The 23,384-nt window shown below is 36.8% G+C and overlaps 1 protein-coding gene across 2 annotated transcripts in view; it reads left to right on the top strand.

The window, feature by feature from the left end:
• Window positions 1-23,384, top strand: part of LOC136840585 (REST corepressor 2-like) — an 87,306-nt gene that overhangs the window by 35,260 nt on the left and 28,662 nt on the right. For both annotated transcript variants that reach the window (XM_067107236.1, XM_067107235.1), the window contains exons 6-9: window positions 937-1,106; window positions 9,302-9,404; window positions 11,104-11,214; window positions 22,177-22,315. In XM_067107236.1, the coding sequence (XP_066963337.1) occupies window positions 937-1,106; window positions 9,302-9,404; window positions 11,104-11,214; window positions 22,177-22,315 (523 nt within the window). The remainder of the gene's footprint in view (window positions 1-936; window positions 1,107-9,301; window positions 9,405-11,103; window positions 11,215-22,176; window positions 22,316-23,384) is intronic.

The following is a 23,384-nucleotide window of genomic DNA, read 5'->3' as shown; positions in this document are numbered from 1 at the left end:
GTTTGATGGTTTTTCCGTCCCCTCATTAGAAGACTTCATAGGGAGCGAAAAAGAGGAAATTTTGCTATGCCTAGTCAACACCCTGAGAGCCTACCTTAAACATGCAGCCCCCCACAGACCAGCCCTTCGGAGACTTTTCTTAAGTACGGGTTGGAAGAAGCGAGAAATTTCAAGGAACATCATCTCCTGGCTGAGAGAGGTGATTATGAGGTCATACCGCTTGGACCGTAGTGAAGATCCAGGTCTAACCAGAGTCAGGGTTCATGACATCAGAGGGATAGGACAGTTGATGATGTTTAGGAAAAACCACTTGGTCAGTCAGGTCCTGCGGGCTGGGGCCTGGAAGAGGTAGACGACATTCACCTCCTTCTACCTCAATGGTATAACTCACAAGTCCTTATATACCTTCACCTTGGGCCTGATACTGGCAGCACAGCTGGTCATATAACAACATAGAGCCCAATGGTAGCTCTGTCTGGAAGGGAAGACATCACCAGAATGTGTTTACCTGAGTGATTGTCCCCCTGCCTTCAGCTGAGGCTCCATATATGAAAGCGTAGGTTCATATAGGTGTTGGAACAAATGCCAAATTAAAAAGAAATTTGTATTTTTCCTAACATATGAACCTGCACTTTCATATAGGTAAAGTTACCCTGTTTGCACTGCTCCAGGTAGTTTCGATCTCTCATTCTAGGAGGATGAGTTTAGTTGTGTATGGGCTGACTTACATGGTGGTAAGTCGATCCAGGTCACGCCACGTGATCCAGGTATAGCATTAGGGTTTTGTTTTTCAATAACAGCCAAAGGTAGGTAAGTGTGGATTACTCTGTATATGTAAGTGTAGGTTTGTTTATTAGGAAAAATACAAATTTCATTTTAATTTGGTATATTTATAAGATCTCTGCAAGCAATAATTTTTATGTCGGTTTATTATAGCAAGCCACTGATGGAGTTATGGCTGATAGTAATGGTGATCGCTCAGAAGAAGATGAAGAAGGTCGTGGAGGAGAGGAGACAAAAAACTGCTCGAATTGTACCATCCCAGCATCTATTCTTAACGAATCTCCCAAGGGAATGCAATGTTCAACTTGTTATAACCATTGGAAGTAAGTGATAATTGAGCTTTTTATAATGACCTTCCTATGTTAATTGGTAATGATAAAGATGAACTTTTCCTTCCTGACCAAGAATTCAAAATATTGTGATTGCACCACTTCAAAAGTTTGTAAAATAATTTCTTATCAGTTAATATGGTTACAATTTTAGTAAAATATAAAGCCCACTGGACCTTTTAATATATACTGTATATGTACTTTACATTTTGCACAAAGCATTCGTAAGGGCTGCTGTTTATTAATGGTGTTAATCATTTTTTATGTTAGGTATATTGACAGTTGTAATGTAATCAATTTACTTCATCACAATTGCATCAGTCATATGTGTGCCCACATTCATTGTCTCAAACGTTCTTGGAGTAGGCATTTTATCAAAAGGACAGAAGAAAAGGACTCTCACAGTGCATGCATGTCATGTACCTTCAGGTACCCATTAAATAACATCCCTCACTTTTAGTGAGTTCAGCTCTTTTAACATATCAGTCTAGAATTCTCTGTGGTTATTTTCTTTCTCTGGGATTTTTAGTCTTTAACATAATTTTAACCATTTTCTCACATATCAGCCAATTCAGTTTTTTTTTATCTTATTTCACTTTTATTTTTATGAAGGGATTAAATTGTAATTTCTACACCTTGTCTTGTACTTTTCAATTTCTGGCGTCTTGCTGAAGCATTAAAAAACCTAAATTTAATTCATAACGAAGGACTCAGAATTTGCATCAGAGTATTCAAATCCTCCCTAAAAAAATTTTTATAAATTAAAAGTGGCAAACCACCTCTCTCTCTCTCTCTCTCTCTCTCTCTCTCTCTCTCTCTCTCTCTCTCTCTCTCTCTCTCTCCATAATAATTCATAAAGAATTTCACTCTTAAGTAAGGACAGCTGTTATCTCTTTCTCTCTCTCTTGTTCGTAGTTAGCGCAACCTACGTTCTCTGTAAGTCTTTAAGTGCACAGTAGATAATTTTAAATTGATCTAATTTTACCGTACCGTTTACAAACTGTAAATGTACCGTTCTAAAACATAGAGACAGAGCATTTCAGAACAAAGAGAAAGAGACAGAGTAAAGAAGTTTTTAAAAACAAGGTTGAGAAGACTTCTAAAAATAGATCGGTGGAATGGGGGGGAGAGGGAAATAGTATACTAATCCTCACACACTTATATATTCTAATGTTAACCATTTATTTCTTTTTTAAGGATAATGTATTAAGTTAAATTTTAAATGAAATTGCAGTAACTTCAAGTCCATTTAAAAGTTAAATACTGAATTTCCATCTTTTGATATCTAACGTTAGAATAACACTCTCTCTCTCTCTCTCTCTCTCTCTCTCTCTCTCTCTCTCTCTCTCTCTCTCTCTCTCTCTCTCTCTCTCTCTCTCTCGTTCATAGCTAGTGCTCACACAATTTTACAACTTATTATTTCTCTGTACGTCTACCTGTGCAGTAGATAGTTTAAATTGATCTAATTTTACCTGTATCATCTAGAAAGTGTAAATGCGCTAGTGTGGCAAATACGTTCTAAAACTTAGAGACATAATAAATAAGAGTTGTATTAGTCAAAATAAAAAACACTGTTTGTTCAGGAAAAAGCATTTCAGAACAAAGAGAAAGAGACATAGAATGAAGAGGCTACTAAAAAGAGATTGAGAAGACTTCTAAAAATAGATTGGTCAGAAGGGGAGAGAGACAGAAATTCTCTTCCAACTCTATTTTTATGTCAACCATTTATTTCTTTTTCTCAAAACAGAATAAGGAAGAAACTAAAAAGGTTCCTTGCACAGCCCAGCATTTCTAGACGTCAGTTGGAGTGTATAATGGGCCTGTTACAGTTTGCATTTGTGGTAGACCCAATCCTCAGGTTGCAGCTAAAAATTGTAAAGAAATTCTGACTGTCGTATGCAAGAAAAAAGATTCGCGATTGACTTCATCAAGTGTCAAAAAGTTGGGGAAATGCTCTAGCAGTGGACCTGGAAGGGGTTTCTGCCAAAATAGGTCGCCCTGACTCCTCCATCTGTACAAGTGACAATACACACAGATGCCCCCTTGACAGGTTGGGGAGGCCATTGGGAGGATTGTCAGGTAGCAGGGAGGTGGTCACCTGCTCTGAGGAAGTGTCATATGAACTTTCTGGAGCTAATGGCTGTCTTCCTGTCTCTTAGAAAACTGAAACCTCCAAAAAGGGACACATTTTGTTCATCCTAGATAACAGGATTGCAATCTCCTGTATCAAGAGGTTGGGCTCGCTTTCATCTCCTCCCAATGCAGTATTGTTATCTATCCTTCCGTTGGTGCAAGCAAAGAAGTGGCATTTGTCTGCAGTTCACCTCACAAGGTCTTTCAATGTAATAGCAGACCCTCTATCAGGGGATACAACAGCCTCAATTGAGTGAATGTTAGACAATCACTCCTTTCAATTAATTGCCAACATACTTCCATATCCAGAAATGGACCTGTTTTCCACATGTAAGAACCATCAGCTTTCATGTATGTGTCTCCGAACCTGGACAATCAAGCAATAGTAAGAGATGCATTCCTACAAGACTGGAACAAATGGAGGACGATATACCTTTTTCCTCCATTGTCCCAGATTTCGAAGGTTTTTTGAACAAACTTCTAACTTTCAACAGAACTGCTTACTTAATAGCCTCAATTTAGTCATATAAGCATTAGTTCCTATTGCTTCAACAACGGGCGAAGAACTCAATTCCATTATCATCCACTCTTCTATCCCAGACAGTCGGGAGGAAAGTCATCTATGTGTCCTCGTGGTTGAGCCGAGACCTTTATGTGTGGATTTTAAAATCTTGTCTACCGTGAAAATTACCCACCCAACATTGCTAGGTACCTAGTGCAATAATGGTCCATGTGGAAAGTATGGTTAGATTATATCCATGCTAAGAGCCCAGTTGAGAACTCTGTTGAAATACTTCTACATTTTCTTATACTGTATATCTTTTTGGAAACAAGTGCCTTGCTGTTATAAACAACCTTGGCATACAAGGCAGCATTGTCAGAACCCTTGCCAGTCTTTTACAATTCAATGACCTGCTCCTGCAAGGCTTCCCATTCCCGGGTCCCTGAATAAGGTGCTTAGGCTTCTGTCAACCCCTCAATTCATTGGCCCCAGTATAACTATAACATATATGTTGCAAAAGGCAAAATCTTGACTGCTTTTGCATCAAGAGCTGGCATTAGTGAACTGGGGCTCTCGTAGACAGGGACAACACTACATTACTCATACAGCTAGCTGTCATTTTTTACTGTCTCCTGGTCCATCATTCCTGGCCAGGAGTGAGAGCCCTTTAAAGAGAAAATCTCCTGTTCTGATAAGGGAACTCAGTTTGTCAAATAGAACTTACTCCTGGTTCAAGCACTTAAGGTTTACCTAGAGGTCATGGCAAACATCCCAGAAGGTCCGATTTTCCTACACCCTAGCACAACAAACCACTCCTTTATCTAAGTTGTATGACATTTTGAAGGTAAGTACTTCATTAGTTTTCTTCGTAAATGTTTCTTTCAAAAGTAGTCCTCAAGTGTACAGGGTGGTCATCAGGAACAGTATTCCTAAAACATTATTGCCATGAGCTCGAACAAATTCAACTAAACTGTGTATCAGTGGATGGTATAATAAGTTCTGAACCCATAGGCTCTACGGCAGAAAACCAGGGGTCTTCTTGATGTGGTGGGTATGCTAAGATATTTGCTGGGAAAGGTGCAACAATATAGCGACCAACCCAGCATATTTAGGCAAGTCTATATAAAGAATGTGGTTTATGACTTGTGGCTTAACCTTGGACCAAAAATTTTATCTGGGTTGTTGGGATTGAATTTTAGGAGCCTAGCCATTTCGTCACCTGTCAATTTCTTTGGTAAGCTCCTTTGAGGATGAACACCAGCTGCGCTATCAAGAAACAGGATTTGTCATAGGAAAAACCTATTTTTGGTAGCCACTATGAGTCCTCAAACCCACCCATTTTCCCTGACAAAAAGGCATGAGTTTTGGATGAATACTTATCCTGCGTAGACCTAAAAGAGAATACAGTAATGAGAATAGGCCTGGCAAGTGGTGCATGGTTGACGCAATGATCTGCACACAGCGTGCTGCTGCCACATCTACTTAGGCAACCACAGTAGACAAGAGAAAGAGCCCTCTTGTCTTGAGTCCTATACTCTGTCAGTGTCAACGTGCACTAGACAACTACAAGAGACTTCTTTGGAATTGGCTGGTCTTTCTTATGGAGCCCCTCTAAGGACCATGAGAGTAACTGCTTTGAGGACTCACAGTGGCTACCAAAAAATAAGTTTTTGTTATGTCACAACCTGTTTTTTAGAAATTCAGCTGTAAACACTCAATATGGTTATAAAGAGCAACCATCACTCTTTAAACTGAAAGCTTTATGCAAAAGGCAATTATCCACCTTTTTCCCCATATTTGTAAAACAAAATATACTTCATAAATACACTTTGAAATAAATATAACCCCTTCTTTTTCTCTCGTAAATGACAGTTCAGTAGGAAGGTAGCCTGTCTGTGTTGACCCACAGCTTACCATGGTTTTATGAACATAAATGTATTTTTATACATCATCTTTCTTGTCAGTTGTTACCATATTGTATTACCATACACAAGATACAAAATGTTTATGTAGAACTATTGATCTAGGCTAAGTGTTACACACAGTATCCATTTGCATAAATCACATACTGTAGGCTATTGCAGCTATATTTAAGATAAAAGTAATAGTAATGAAACTGATATTTTACTTAGTGAATCCATACATACTGTATTTTTATCATTTTATATCATCATCGTAATATGTATAAAAACCAGTTGTCCGCCATTTGCAGTGACTAGTGTTTACGTTCTCAGAATCAGTTGATTGAGCCTACTACTGAAAGAATTAGGATAATCATTTTTTGGTTGCCGAAAGAAACAAATGTATTACTGTTTCCCGATTCGTTTGTGTATGTCAGACGTGATGTTTTTTTATACCAGTTTTTTGGTAAGTGGTTGTTAATTATAAGTATGGTTATGAATTGTTACGTAATCTATTGGGTAATCTTGTTTGAAAGCCTAACCTAGAGCATTCTACTGAAAATGAAAAATTTGTTCAGTAAGTAAAGAGACTCATGGAAACTGTGTAACACACCGTGTTTACGTCTTAAGTACAGTAAAACCCCCGTATTCGCGGGGGATGTGTACCCCCCACATGAATAGCTAAAATCCACAAATACTTAGAACCCTTCTAAAAACACTTAGAACTGCCTATTTTGATAGTTCAAACAGACAAAAAAACTAAAAATGCTTATACAGGTATTATCTACTTACAATGGGGTTAGGTTCCTAAAACCCATCGTTTGTTGGAAAAAACTTATCTTGAATAACCTAGCCTACACTAGGGTATTCAGTACCATTTATACATGTATGGTAGCCTAGCCTACACTATAAAGTATACTCTTTACATACACGGTATAGTAATTATTAATATCAGCTAATTCTGGAGGTTCATGCAGTGACTTATGATAATTCAATACACACAGAAATTGAATAACAAACAAGAATTAGCTTAGTGTACACTATGGTATATCGTATACATATACGGTAGCCTAGCCTACATTATACTGTACTCTATATTCACATATCGTATTATACAAACATCAACATAACGAATATGCATCTTATCCATAGATCTTTTAAAATGTTATGTCTTAATTCACTGTATCCAATAATATTGTATATATTCTTATATTGCTTTTGTATTATAAATTGCGATCATAGTGATCAAGGTTTTGGTTTGGAAATCGACTACATGGTAAGTTTATTTCGCCATATTTAACTCGGTTCAGAGCGCTTTTCTTGCTTCTAGTTAGCGTAAATGAATCGCTAGATACTTTATTTATATGGGGAAGGGTTATTTTTCATTATACAAAGTGTTTTTAAGTCGAAATATAACTTAAATACGTCTCGTGAAATTAATTTAGCTATTTTTTTTTTAATATATGACGTAAGCCATTTGGGCCATTTGTTTTGTGTAAAAAAATCAAGATTCTGTTCACTGTTTTTACTTGATTTCATCATAATACGAGCTGTACGTATTTATCATTTATTGGCGTAAAAATAGCAGAATGTGTTCTTTCATGCCCATAGTTTTGATTAAAATACCTTCTCTCCAATTTCAATTACGGTCGAGTTTCATCCATGTTTCCGATGCATGACAATTTATAGTCATTAGCAGTTGCAGCTACGACTTGCAGCTTAAATTTAGCAGTATACTGTATTTCCTTGCCAATCTTTTATCCATAGCGAATAAGGGTATAATGTAAAAGTATATCAGTCCTATTGTACTTAACGTCATTTGTACTATAAATACAGTAATTGATTACTACCATACAATGGTTGAAATACAAGCAAAATGGCTGTTGTTATCCAATTCGGTGATAAGTAAAATAACAGTTTCTTGTTCAGTTGTTTATGGCTATGTGCATTTTTGGAAGAGTATAATGTTACTAACAATACTTTTATCATTCTCTTTTACTTTATTAACTAGAAGATGGAATAAAGAGATTGAGGAAAAGAAGTTGGTGTATTGTAATTTGGTCTTTCTCGCTGCCTGATTGTATGCTGCTGCCTGTGCCCATGCGAAATTTTAAAATATTTTATAAATATTGTCGTATCAGTATTAATTGCTTGCCCCTGTGCAAAATCAAATTATCCTAAGGCGAATTATTGTAACTCGAGCACTACCTGGGTACCTGAGTATTTTAATAGTTTTATGACAAAAAGTGCATTTAGTCATGAAAATGAGATGAAAATACAGTAATTAGTGAATATTTCTTAGTGAACAATACCGTGAATGGGTGAATTTTCAGCGAATAATGCATATGTATGTTCCATAGAGAAATCCGCAGATAGGTGAGTCCGCGAATCATTAGACCGCGAATACAGGGGGTTTACTGTACGTATGGCATTTCTGAGTGACAACTGTCCAAAGCAAAGTCATTTTAAGAACACTACTTAAAAGTAGTTGATGATTTTCTGTTTTATTGGAATTAATGATATTTCATTTTACCTTATAATATCATGGAAGCTTTACTAATTTGATTGTGTGTGTTTACATCTACATGTGGCATTTCATCAATTTTGACGTTATTGTCTCAACATAGTGTATGCGTTTGCATGTGTGTTTCTTAGCAGAGGATCACGTTTTCCATTTTACTTTTTTGCTTTGCTGGATTTACTGTATAGTATTTCGTAACAAGTTTATTTGACTCTAAGTATGATTATCACACATCTCATAATAGTACACAAGAGAATATTTTATCACTTTTGACATTTCATATCTCTCTCTCTCTCTCTCTCTCTCTCTCTCTCTCTCTCTCTCTCTCTCTCTCTCTCTCTCTCTCTCTCTCTCACCCAATACACCGGATTGTGTATATCTTTTGGGTTGTAAAAATAGAAAATGAGAAAATGCAGTAAAAATATAAATGAGAATAACATGAAATATAAATAAAAAATCATAAGTGTAACAACGCAAAACAAGCTCTATGAAATCAAACATACCTAGCCCTCTTCACCCATTCAACACTGCGTTCCCACCCCCTGCCAGTGAAGGAAACTACACCCCAGCTCCACCCACCCTCCAAAACAACCCCTTCTCTGAGTGAGTTCCTCTACACAGCCTTACTGGCCCTCCTCTCCCATGGTGCCCAGTCATCCAACCCCCCACCTTGGAAACTTCTCAAGGGCACCCCACAGAATCCTTTCTCAGTCTGTTTGAGTGTAAGCAGTGTTGCCAACATTTTCCTGAGGCTGCGTAGCATTGGCAACATCGGAGAGTGGTTTTTCAAATTTTTTTGACATTTTTATACATCATATATCTTTGGGGCTTTGGTCCCTGGCCCAGGTGTGTGGGATAATGTCGAGTTTTGTATAATGGTGATCCAGATAATTGAAGGATCACTGTAGTCATATAATGAGTTTCCTCCTCCCAGCCTCATAAATCATTTAGTCTCATTTCCAGATTATAGGAAAGAGGGAGATGATTAACAAAAATCTGAGGAGTTTGAGTGTATTTGAGATTACAAATTTGTGCACATATGATTGATGGGTTTGTATGAAAAAACTAGTCTGGTATGACAAAAACTCAGTATTTGTGATAGGTTATGCAATTTATTTGTTTCCTTAAAAAGGAAAACTGGAAGTTTACGACCCACTGTGGGACCCATGAAGAGAGACAAGCAATTAATTAAGCATAAAAGACGTCCCCCACGAGGCATGCACATTAATCATGAGGTGAGTGGCATGGCATATGTTAACTGAATTTGTTTATGTACATATTTGGTACTAAAGGGCTGACTTACTGAGAAAATACTAGGGTGAGGATTTTGTATTTGAAGGTTTGAGAGATGTTGCTGGCATGGGATATGTGATTATATGTTAGTTTTATAAGTTAATTGTCATTGTTTTATTTTTATTTTCTGCAGTAGTGAAATGGTATGGGTGTTACAAAATGTATAAAAAGCACATGTTTAATTTTATAAGATGTTTTTATACCAAAGCATTCTTTATGTTTATGTTTAAAAAGTATCTTCTTGTGACGTCATAGGACAAGAATGGCAGGAGGGAGCAAAATGTAAACAAACGCGGGCGGCAGAGTTGAACAGATTGTAGCAAGGTAGAGAGAGCTCTCTAATGGTTAGGTCGGTAATTTCAGTATGTAAGTCTGTTTTGTGGTTTTTGTTGTCATAAGCTGGATTGTAGAGTAAAAGAAGAACAATGTGAACGGGTGGGTGGATTGCATAATTAAACATTTTTGGACGGGTTAGGCTAGGAGAATTTTCAATATGTACCTTACTTTGATTTGTTTTTAGCCTTGCTCTTGTTAATACATTCTTCCAGTCAGAGGGATGGGGAGGGAAGTGACCTAGATCAAGTATTTAAGAATTTTTTATTAGTCATAGAAATGACAAATCAGTTATGTGATATTGGAATGTATAATCAGTGTGACAACATGTAAGACTAGTATATTGTTCAGTACTGTACCTAAGTTGGTCATGTAGTCAGAGCCTCAAGGTGTAGAATTACTCTCCGTTAAAGTTGCTCTACTCTTCCTTTTTAATCTGGTGAAAATGCTCTTAGTAGCTGGTAGCTTTATGATGATTGGTTGACTGTGGCATGTCCAGATAGCATTGTTGTATTTCATATAATTATTAGGTGATCCGAATGTGAGCTTAATGAATAACCCAAATTTTGCTTTCAAATATGTTATATCTCTTAATAATGTAAAAGTCAGTGTCTTGAAATGGGTTTCAGATGTGTGATTATAAACCTTGCTCCTTGTCCAGATTTTTGCTTAGGTCCTACTGTACCATCTTCATTTGTCCAGTGGTGCTCTGCATAAAGATTAAGATTCACCCATTTCATCCAGATGTACTTTTAGTCTAGAGTTTATGCTTTCCCTGTTCCCTAGTGTTCTTCGTAGGTTTTTTTTTTTGGCATGAACAGTGCTGCTTCTCTCCAGTAAGAATTCCCTTCCACTCATGATGATGGACAGTTTCATCTCTCAGAAACTTTTGTATGGATGAGAAATACAAGTAAACTTGTATATTAGAGTCAAAACAGCAAGTTATGTTCTATAACATACACTATAATTACAATAGGTGTAATTGTCTTTTATGTTATCAAGGTGTAGAGTCAGGCACTTATATATATAATTGCTCTATTTTGCCTGTGTTTTGAAGCATAGCTGTTTAGATATAGTGTTTCATTTTTGCATGCAGTTTTTCTTTACAATGGATATCAAAGAAAATGGCATATCCTGTTCACCTGAACCTCAGTATGAAAGATAAATTTTTTAGAAACTTGGAGATGAGCAATACTTTCAAAATAATTCAGAGATGGACTTCATCTTTTATGTATTGCCTTACATTAGCCGTGAAAGTTTGTTGCTGGAATTTATGTATTTTAACATATATTTATTTTTGTTTCAAAGGATCTGATGGCTATGATATCTCCTGGACCTCCTGGTCCTCCTGGCACTCTCACACCAGGAATGCAGCTTTTAAGACACATGGAGAATGAAGTCATTGCTTTAAAACGACAGGTGAGAATTTTTCTAATTGTTTCATAGAATGCATTTTAGATATGTCATAACAAATATGCTGTCATGTATAGTCAGTCCTAATCATGATGATTAGCTTCCTTGAAAACATAGTTATTGACAAATGTATGAATGAGGAAGGGATGAGCTTCAAGGAAATATGGAGCTAGAGACCTGCTGAGTACTATAGTGTTACCTGTCACAGAATTTTGTGTACCCTTATAAGTAATAGATTATTGTGAGTTTTATAATTGTATTTTATGCTTTCTTTTGTAATGGTTACATATACAATACAATTCCAGTAGCCTAGGATCAGTTGGACCAACTGGATGCTGGATTAGCAAAAATGCTTTACCAACCAGTGGCCCATAAAAATGAATTACCATTAGTTACTCAATTATTGCTTAGTAGTAAAGCATTACTACTACTGCATTAACTCAGCAGATGAAGTATAGCCATGTTTGCTGCATTATGCATTTCTAATTATAATGCTGTACTGTGTATCTTTGCATCTAATATTTCTTGATTATGATTATATGCATTACATGGTGCTTTTTTACCATATTAAACTAAATGTAGGCACATACATCTATATAAAGATTTCAGTGAATATTTCCAGTTTTACATTTTTTCCAAATGGTTTGTTTCTGTTCAGACATTGTAGTTGACATTATAGTTACTTGACAGAGCTTGTATTGAAATGTTTTTTGAGAGAGAGTATAGCAGGTATCATACCTTGTATATTTTACTGGCTCAAGAGAGAGTATAGCAGGTATCATACCTTGTGTATTTTACAGGCTCAGAAAAGATCAGCAGATAAGTGCTTATGCAATTACATAGTTGAGCCAACTGTTCTCATAAATTGTTATTGGTTTTTTCTAATGAAATTTACATATCCAACACCTTTTAACGGAAGTTATTACCTCATTGAATGGGTTTTAGGCTCCACAGTAACCCTTTCAGAGGTAACAGAGTCAGCAGAGGAAAGAGAAGCAGGAGTCCTGAGAGTTTGTATTTCACCACACAATATGTTATTAACCCTTAGTGACAAAAAAGTAGTCTAGCCAAACCTTCGAGTGCAGCTAGGCCTTCATGCTTTTTGGTTGGGAAGTAGCTAATATCCTAAACCCAGAGCAATATCGCAGCTTTTTTTTTTTATTTATTTATTTTTTTTTCCAGGAAGGGACAGGAAACCTCCCCAGTCCTTCCATCATCCTCTAGCTACAGCTAGGTGGAGGGAAGGGGAAACAAATTGGGGGAAGGGGGTTGCCATGTAATTTCCCTGTTATCTCAGCTGCCACATTTAGAGGGTTGTTTTTCTTACCATTGGCAATAATATGGAGATGGATTTGGGTTCTGAATACTTTAGGTCTCTGGGGTTAACACCCTAATCTTCAGACTATTGCCCTTCAGACATCAGTCCATCTTATTTCTCCTTTGGATTCTCCAAGATCTTTAACCTTGCCAGCTGGGTTTAAAGACGATGTAGAAAGGTGCTAGAAGTCGTAAGTTGCCTGTCCAAAAATATTTCACAGTTGCCTTTTGTAAGTGAGAGGTTGACTGTGACTGGATTTGGGTCTGTAAACCTTACCTTTAAGGAGTATGGAATGGCACAAGCTGTGTGGTAGTTCCATCATAGTGAAAGACTTCATGTTTAGACAGTTCTAAGAAACAGACTTTCAGGTTCTCGTCTATCAGAACCTCAAGTTTTTCCTCTTGTCTGCAATAGGACCATTGATTTTTGAACTGTTTTAAACCAGACACAGCTCTACAGATAATTACCAGCTCCCACCTGAATGTTTTAGACTTTTATTAGGTCTGCACTATAAATGTTACTTGGTTGATGGGTTTCTCCTGGGCTTCTCCATTAAGAGGGAGTCCTCCTATTATCTTTTAACAAGCAGGTTTGTATTTCTGTAAAAACAATAAACAAGTTTTAAAAGAAATTTGTATTTTTCCAAGTTATACAGAAAAGAGCCTTTTACATACTTAAACCTGCCTAATCTGCTCTGCTTGGCCCCTACAGCTGAAGGAGAAGTGGCTAATGTTTGTAGGTAAGTGAGGGGTATTTTCCCACTCTCACCCACCTTAACCACCAGTTAATTACCTTGTTACTAAGTTCAATGGATACTCTGATACAAATTACCGTTTAGGTTTTGCAGAGCTCTTTGAAGGGCAAACTACTGCAGTGAGGCATACAAGCAATATACCATTACAGTCACCACCCTACTTACAAACAGATGAACAGACAGGGGTCACAAGTTAAAACTGTGTTCAGAGCACTCCCCTTTGCCACCCGTAAGTTCAAATTTGGTCTGTGTGCCTATTCTGCCTAGTAAGAATTTTTGCAAAGAACAGACAAACACAAGGAAGAAGAACCTGTTCCTTTAAACCCTTCCCTGATTATCCCAAGTATTCTCATGATTACCTACCATGTATTTTTGTACAATCAATTTTTGTATTTTCTCTCCCCATTGGAAACGTTTAGTATATTATTGTGAATAGGTGGCGGTTTGCATTGTTTACTTCATGAACTTCCAGTGTCAGATGTTTCTCCTGTGAAATTCTAGTCAAGTTCATAACTTTCAATGCATGGAAAAAATACTAAATTTTGAAAGTTGCATGAATAAAGATTTTATTTTATTTTCACATTTGTAACATCTTAAGTAATGCTTCATAATACTGCATGATTTAAAAATACAGTGAAAATAGATGATGTACACATCAACAAAACTTATGCACTACATATTAAAAACCAACTTATGAACAATTCAAGAAACACGTAAATCGTTCGTATGTTTGGTAGTGACTGTAATATACAGTGTGTGAAAGGATAACTCAACAAAATCACAGGCATTGTACAACTACTCTGTTTTACAAATTCATGCATGGTAGACAGACAAATCTTTTGATAGTACAAACCTACCTAACTAGTTAGCTAACTTAAACCTGGTAACATACTCATAAAGCAAAACATATTACTATAAATCTTTTTCTTTTGTTTAAAATTAGATGCCATCAGAGAGAATACAATCAAGTACAATCAGATCTTCCTTAACCTAAATAACGAAACACTAAGAAAGCCTAATCTAAAAAGTGTTTCTTAAATTAATAACAGTCAATATAATGAGTAGGTTAGGTTAGGTCAGGTTAGGTTCTCCTTATTACATTAAATAACACAGTAAAGTACAATAAATTTTTAAAACTTATTTTTCCAAAATACACCAAAAATCACAGGAAACCATAAACTGTCTGCCACAGCATCTAAGCAGAAAATAGTTTCAATAATTTTGTATTTTTATATCAGAAAACACCAAAATACTGGTGAAAATCACCAGTACACAAAATTCCATTTACAGTCAATCATTCTTGACATGTACAGAGATAAGCTGCCTTTTGTGTTTTTGCAGTCAGCAAAGCACTGGAATCCATCTCTTTGCTGGCCAGTGCATCTGTAGCTTCATTCAGTGTTAGAGTAATTTGCATTTACATTACTTACTTCTGTTCCTTTCAAGCACTCAGTTACAGCACCACTGCAAAATTTACCATCTCCTGGGAATCCAAGTTTACAGCTGCAAATGAAGCTTCCTTGAGAATTTCTACAATTTACACTCCCATCACAACCACTGGCTCCTTTTGAGCAGTCTGGTACATCAAAGCTACTTTTCACACACTTTACTTGGATCTTTTACACTAGGGGTGAACCCTCAACATTTCCATCTGAAATGATAAAGGTTCAGAACTAGAGTTGAAAGGTGAACGATGACACAAAACTAAAAAACACTAGATAATCACAGTAAATGGAATAAAAATACACAACAAATTAAAGAACCATTACTTTCAAATTTGTCATATATGCTGGCTATATGAAGCCAAGTTAGAAACTGTTTTCATGTCATTTGGTAACACAAAACTCAAACTACTGAGTGCTGTTAACTAATTTGAAAATGCAGTATTGTAATTGGCAGAAAGGTGCCAGACTGGCAGCATTAATCCAGGATCAGATGCTTTTTTCTCAACTGCTTTAGCAGCTGGTTTCTGAACTAAAGGGTCCAGAAAATTAGACTGCTTTTGCACTGTCATTCACTCATAGTTCTTTTTCTGTCACTGACCCACATGCAGGTACATGGCTTACTGTATAACAAAATCCCAGGAAAATGAATAGTAACAATAAAAGAATACTGTGCTTTAAATTATAAAACAGAAAAAGCATTATAGAAAGACCTTAGGTACAGAAATTAAAGGGTAAGCATGATGTAGTGTAGGTTTCTTAACATTTTTAGATCATTTGTGCCATATTAAACATGTATACAGTGGAAAGAATTTTTAAGACCAAAAGCAATCTTGTTAACAGGTTTTTCTAGATAAATGACCCTCAGCCTAGTGCATTTTTTTGTGACACCAGTCTTAGAAATGCATCATAAATGTAGAAATGGCTAATGTAATAAATGTACAATAAACATTAAATATAAAAAATGTACTCAGAAGGAAAAAGTGTTAGTAAAATGAAAAGCTAAGCGATTAAATATGTTGATTCTTGAATCATTAATCTACTAGCAACCCTAAATGTTTCATTCTAACATGCTATGTGTACAGTACATAAATTGCACAAAGAAGAGCTGCCTGAATGTGGAGTATAGTAAAGAAATGTATTTATTCAATTGTTTCTTACTATTACAGTACTTCATTCCAGATAATGATTAACACAGTTACATTGCATACTCTAGGGTATATACAGTAGTCTTAGCTAGAATTGTAGTTAAGCTTTCTTTAGAGACAGGGTTAAATCCTGAACTTCTTTTTAAGAAATTTTTTGTAAAGTTTGTAATAAAAAAAATATAATAAACATAAGTTATGTAGACATAACTTATATGCTCATCAACTTATGTACTACATGATTCACAAGGTAAAGTACGAGTGTTAATATGTTAATGACCCTATCCCCAGATCAAATAGGGTCATATTCTATTGCTGTACCTGTTTTAAGAACAGCATCAATCATCTTACTTTTCTAAGATTCTTTGGTAGCGATGGCCCATCCTGGGTCAGCAAATTCCTTCTCCCTCGCCGACACCTCTCACTGAACCCATTCTTAAACAAAGGCCTACTGGAATTAAACACTGAGGTACAAAACTAGACTTTATTTGAAAATTTAATGAAAGTAATTCAGCAAAAACTACGGTCATGAAATGGAGTGAATTTCACCCCCTATTAATGGAAATTTCATCACTAGAGGAAATTCTGATTGACAAACATTCAGATTAATGATTCTAGACCAACCAATACTAGTGACTAACACCCTGGTCACCAAACAAAGTAAAAAGGTCATAATTATTCTAGACCACAATAAGTGTCATATAGTATGTAAAAGAATAAACACCACTTCCAAAATATTCGTCCTCAAGACGAACCCAGAATTCTTGTTAAAAGAAACATACAGTTAATTAAAACCTGAAATGGTGTTACATGACATCAATATTCAAAACTGAAAAATGTACAATGGAGAACAGGATGGGAAAATGCGTAATGGAGACGAGGAATTTCATTGCAGCACAACTGGGTATTTCCACATAATGTCTGGAAAAGATATAAGTGTTCATGAGTTATGGTACTCACTTTTCTATGGCTGCTGATAAGGTATTTTCACGGTGGTGGTTCTTAAACACTTCACCACAAACAAATCAGACCCTGTCACAAAATGAAGTTCCCCATGAGTGTCTGTTCCTCTGATAATATACCATAATATACCATTAGAGAGTGCAACACATACGCATTCACTTAATTACTTCCTCCTGGAAATGTGACGACCCCTGTTCAGTGTTCGAAGATCACGCTGTCTCCATGCACTTAAATCCTGATCATGATCAGGAAAGCACAAATGCATGCGTCAGATACCTCGCTGTATCTAACTGTGTTAACCTCCAACGTCGACTCAACTGCACCTGGGGCGGCAGTGTTTCTGACAGGCCAGCACATAGTTCTTCAAAGACTTGATAAATATGATGAGCTGATGAGGACAATGAAATCATAAGAGAGATAGGATTACCTTTTGATAACATATGACCAGACATTGTACAAATGCTCATTTGTTTACTGTACATACTCCTCTATTTTGGAACAAAAAATTGCAAGTGTAGTTACATAAAAAGTGATTTGATCATTACCATAATAAATAAGTACAGAAAGAGCATCTACTTTATACCTTAAAACATTCAAACCAGCTTTAATATAGTCTTCATCATCATTGTTGTATTTTTTTTTACAAACAAGACTGTTGATGATTTCATCTTCTTTTGACTTTACTGAGTAATGATGCCTGGTAAATTAGAATCTTCTTTCAGAAAAGTATCAATAGTATCTTGATTGAAATTAGATTCATGAGTAATATTTTCTAGTTTGATGAAAGACTTTTGAGACTTGAAGCTTTTATCTTACTGCTCACCAAAGAGCCCCTTAAATTTACCTTCTCCTTCATCAGTAAACATTAAGAGGCCACAGTTTTTTCCAACACTGCTGAAGAGTTTGTTTTTACCAAGTTGTATGTGGTACTACCAGCATAAATTGTATCCTTGACACTGAATTTCCATTTGAAAATCTGGAATTTGTCAACTTTCATAATTTATCAGATTGCATACAAAATTCCTTATGTAATTCATTTTAAAATTTTGATTGTTCGGATGGAAATATTAACCTACACTTTCGTAAGTGGAGTTTGTTCTGATAGGAATACAAACCTTTGCTTTCATAAATGGAGTTCCCCAGCACAAGGCACGTTGCAGATGTCTTGACTTGAAAACAAAATCCTATCGCCAAGGCCAACAGTCTTAAATGACCTCATTCACCCTGCCTCTCCCACTGTCTTCTCAGCTGTCTGAGCAATTGGTTGTCTTGTGATTGTCTCCCATTTTCATGGCTGAGATATTTCTTTGTGAGTGCCTTGTGTGCAAGATATTCTTGTGTTTTCTGCTGCATAAAGTTCCCCTTTTGTGCTTGTGCATCTCTGTCAGCCAAGTGAATGAAGAATTAATAGAAATTTGTGAGATTTTGGGGCACAAGGTCATTAGTGTGTTTTCTTTGTTTGTGATGTGCAAGCCACATGGGCAGCCTTTGTCTGTAGTGTGAGGTGTGTCTGTCTCACTACTGTTGCGAGCCCTTGTGTCCAGTATTATGGGTATTGTGGAGCAAATAAGCCCAAATTCAAGTGTTCTGTCGATGAGGGTAGGTCTTGCAGTAATATACAGCCATAATAGAGGGAGATCTGGGCTCAGTTGTTGCTCATGTTGGGGAGATGTTTGTGGGACGACATGTGTATTGATTGTGAGGGATGGCAAGTTCCTCAGTGGGCCTTATATGAGAAGAGGAGGCGCATTAATGACAGCATTCCCCTAAGGAAGCTATGGTGCACCTTTCCCCTCCCCTCCCTTGATTACCTCTTCCTCAAGGCTCCCTCTGTAAGCTGACATATCTTGCTTCTACTGCTATTCCCATGTCAATGTCTGAGGTAGAACCTGTTCCAGACAGATGGAAAAGGTACAGCTACATACGAAGGTTAGAAATCTTTTGAGAAGGTTTGAGAATCCAATATGACAGCCTACCTGAGTTTCAACATTTGTTATCCTTCCCCCCCCCCACCTTCCTTGGCTTCAGTGAATGGGGAGGGGGAGCAGCTTAGGCCTATGAAGTGGTCAAGGCTCCTTGCCTCCCCCCCCCCCCTCCCCTGCAGCCAAGTCCCAGAGCAGAGAGAGGGAGAGAGATTCTTTGACACCTGAGAGTTGGGGGAGGGTGAGGAGAGAGCTTCGTCAAGCCTAAGGCTGTTTGAAACTTTGGTTTGCCGTACTAAATTTATTGCATCTTTTAAGGAGTGGATTTTTAATTACATTTTATACAATACATTATTGTAAAGATCCTGCTAATTTTTTTCATACCTGAGAGTAATCTCTAACATTCAACTCAAGGCTAACTTAGTATTGTATAGCCCCTTCAGATCTTTATGGTGTTTTGTTTTCCTTACAAAGAATTATTGGTTACCTGTATTGGTTATGTTCTTATTTAATACACCTTATTTATATTGTAAACCTTTATGTAGGACATTATCTCATCGTACTAAACAAATGTAACAGCTAACAGTGAGCACAAAATCTTACATTAAGATTTCAATCAAATGGTTATTCTATTTTTTAATGTGGCTCTTTAAAACAGTTTTTGAGAGAGATAGAGATACAGTGTGTGTGCTGAATATGTCCCAGATCACAGGATATCAAAAGTAGCCAATGCTTTCTTATATCTAATAATAGATTTTTTCTAGATGTTTTTACACATGATATAATTAAGGTAGAGCAAGTTCTCAGACATCATGGGAAGCATTGTGGCTTTAAAAGTACTTTTCATGATGTCTGAGAACCACATTCAGTGCACGTGCACTCACACACAGAGCACTACTGTATCTCTCTCTCTCAAAGATATTAAAAAATATATTTAAAAATAAAATAACCATTTGATTGAAATCTTAATGTAAGAATTTGTTTTAAAAGCTCTGTTAATGTCACAGGTTAACATATATAATATCAGGACCATAGCAGCAGTTACACACTTTATTTTGTCATGCGTACAGGTTTTGACTTCACCAAGTCCCAGATATAACAAAACATTTTGCATAGACAACAGAGACCCTTTTCAGCGGTGTACAGTAAACCCCCGGTATTCGCAGGGGATGCGTACCACCCCCCCCCTCGAATAGCTAAAATCCGCAAATACTTAAAACCCCTCTAAAAAGACTTAGAACTGCCTATTTTGATAGTTCAAACACAAAAAAAAATCCTAAAAATGCTTATAAATGAGTATTTTAATAGTTTTATCACAAAAAGTGCATTTAGTCATGAAAATGATATGAAAATACAGTAATTAGTGAATAATTCTCAGTGAAAAATACCGCAAATGGCGAATTTTCTGCGAATAATGTGTATATATGTTCCATAGAGAAATCCAAGAATCGCTAAAACACGAGTACAGGGCTTTACTGTAGTGTTTATCAGGGGCAGGTTTTTTCCATGGCTTTCACATGTTATACATGCTGAAAGTGGTTTCTCCCTCAGTGGAGCCGATTCTTTAGGGAAGACGTTTTAGGAGACATGCTAGAAGTATTGCAGTGTATGTTTTGCTTGCAGCCTACAGCAGGACCTTCTTCTCCATTAGTGATTTAGCAGCTTACCTCTTCAGATGATCTCCAGCCCAGCTACCAGGGTTATCCCCAATGCTGTCCACTGCTGCCTCTGCTTCCCCAGGTGCTGCTTATGCAGTAGATCCCACTTTTTTGGAGGGGAAGTATTTGGAAGCATTGGAACCAGCTCAGGCAGTACCTAATTGCTTTGCTCTTGGAATAGATATACGAGCACACCAATAGGTGATAGAAGTAGCTACATTTCCACCCTTTCATTCTTTCCATTCTTGACAAGGTGAATCTCCTCCAGTGCCAAGGCAGTTGAGCTGACCATCTCAAGATGGACCCATGGATCCAAGTTATAAACAAGTAACTCAGTTAGAGGTTTTCATTAGAGTAATGTAGACATTCTCTCTTGAAGCCACTCAAGAGATACAATCAAGGATGGCTTGACTTCACCTTTTTCAGCAACTGGTTTCCACACTGGCAAGTCAAGGAGCTTCATTTCAGCTTAGCTCTTGACAGAATTCATGATCAGGGTCAAGTCTATCACAAGCATTAAGATAGGAGCCACACTAACAGACATACCCATGACCAGAGATCATGCCTATGACAGAAACACATATGTTAATGAACATGACAGTGACTGACCTGAAAATCACACCAGGGCCAGGGTCTCACAAATGTACAAGACATGACACAGACGACGTAATCCTACCGAGACCATGGCTGCACAGGTGTCAGGAATCAGAACCACAGCCATGGTAGCAGACAGGACAGCAGCTCGACCATGCACCAGTGCTAAGAGCAGGCCTGCATTGGTGTTAGAGCGCTTGAATGGTGGAGCAGGCTATCGACCAATGTCGTTTCACCTTCAAGCAAAGTCTTTGCCTCAAAGCCCAAATATTGAGAAGCTTGTGACCCCAGCTCCTGATTTGAAAGTGTAAAAGTGATAGTGAAGTGATTATGACAGTACCACCTAGGTATGCATTCTTTAGGCTGTGTGTGTTTTTTTATGATGTGTATCAACATGCTAGTCATCAGTCTTTGCTCTTCTGCATCTCTTGACTTTCTCTACCCTTTCTCAGGTGGACACTTCATGTCAAAAACCCCTAAGTGAACGGTTATTGAAGTCTCCCCCACTGTGTAAATCTTTAGTTTTACTTCATATTAAACTCTCCTTTTGTCAAGCAGTTTGCTTTTCATTTTGATTACGTGATAGTGAGAACCTTCATGTACAACACATGTTGTTCCCATTTCATGATTTCTGTCTTGTACATATAGGAATGAACATGATATTCTTAATCTTTACCATGTTTTGTAATAAATCTGTTCTCTAAGAAGTTTCTTTGTTAAATCTGTTCTCTAAGAAGTTTCTCTGTTTTCCCATTCTTATGAATAATGGTGATGCTTTTGATATAATATTTAGTATTGTGAATCTCAGCTTGTAATACTGTTTAGCTTGTGGTTGTGGGGGGGCCGGGGGTTGAGTGGTTGGAGATACTGTTCCTCCAATAATGGAGTAAAGACATAATTAACTCATGTATTGCACAGTCAGTCACAGAAACCACAACAAATTTTCATAATAGCATTTTTCTTCAGAAAGTACCAGTTCCTATATATTTCTGTTTTCTATGAAGTAAGCATAATTATCTTTCAAAGAAACTGAGACTAAATGAGTGAGGCATCACTCACAACTCCCAGAGTTGAACAACTGATTTGCATGGTAGGAAGCACTGAAATTATTTTAGTAGTTTTAGTTTTATTTGTTGAAAACTCCAATATAAAATTTATTGGTTTACTTTCAGGTTCAAAGTAACAAGGCTCAAATTAGCAACTTAAGAAATAATTTAGCTGAAGATGGTATATCAGCATTTCGACCACCACCTCAAGCTGGGCCTGTTAAGGCAAAATGGTCACAAGATGAACTACTGCTTGCTGTTCAAGGTACAGTTTACTCTCTCTCTCTCTCTCTCTCTCTCTCTCTCTCTCTCTCTCTCTCTCTCTCTCTCTCTCTCTCTCTCTCTCTCTCTCTCTCTCTCTCTCTCTTCCTGACTTTTACAAGTTTTCACTTTGATCTTGATAGTGTTGCATTTTAAGAAGCTTCCAAGGTTTATTTTCCTATGTAAAGCATACTTTCAGTATGCCTTTGTACAACCCCATTAGTCAGATACAGTATTTGTTCATTATTATTATTAGTTTAACCAAACTATGAGTTAATAGTCTTAACTCTTATAGGTATGGCAAAAAGGGTTTGTTCATGTTTGTTCTTAATATATGAGGTCTTATTTTGAAATATTGCAACTCCTTAAAAACAAGTTTAGTAGTTTGATAAACTGGAAATGTTGAAAACTGACAAAATTTCTTTAAGGATTTGATTTTAGTACTTGAGAGAGGATCAATGTTCTTGTATGATTAAAATGATCTTTTCAGTCCCTTTTTGTCTTTATGCTTGATTCAGTGATAGAAAAGGTAATAATTAAATTGATTAAGTATTCCAGATGCCAGGTGTTAAAGAGAATAAGAGAACTAGTGTAGACCTCTGGGTTTGTCCAGTTAAATGCAATGTATTTCATCTGTAATGACTGAGGTGAAACAACACTAGGAACTAGGTAAAAGGTCTTATAAATTCTAACCTGTGTCCAACTTTGTAAATTGAAACTTGAATAAATTTAAAGTTTTTTCAATATTACAGGCTTTGTACAATAGTCTCCAACAGTAATAATGCAGCAAAGTGCAATCAAGTAACAATGTTGACATGTAGCAGACAGTTACACTGCCTTACCCTTTATCTGCCCCAGAGTTGGAGTTCACTTGTTTACTTTGAATTTCCAAGAATTTTTACCTTTTGGTTATACTTACTTAGGAACTGGAATTCACTTAGCTGAATTTAATGTTCCTGTAATTATTACTTTTTAATTGAGTAATTTCTAGTCAGGTTCAGTGGTACCTCAATGAGCAGTTGGGGGATGTACCCCTCCCGATAAGCTCTTCGTTGGGTGAGTCGGTAGAGCTG

This window comes from Macrobrachium rosenbergii, chromosome 8, assembly GCF_040412425.1.
Source record: "Macrobrachium rosenbergii isolate ZJJX-2024 chromosome 8, ASM4041242v1, whole genome shotgun sequence".
Lineage (NCBI taxonomy): Eukaryota > Metazoa > Arthropoda > Malacostraca > Decapoda > Palaemonidae > Macrobrachium > Macrobrachium rosenbergii.
Note: the sequence above shows the minus strand (reverse complement) of the source record. Positions and strands in the feature narration are given on the sequence as shown.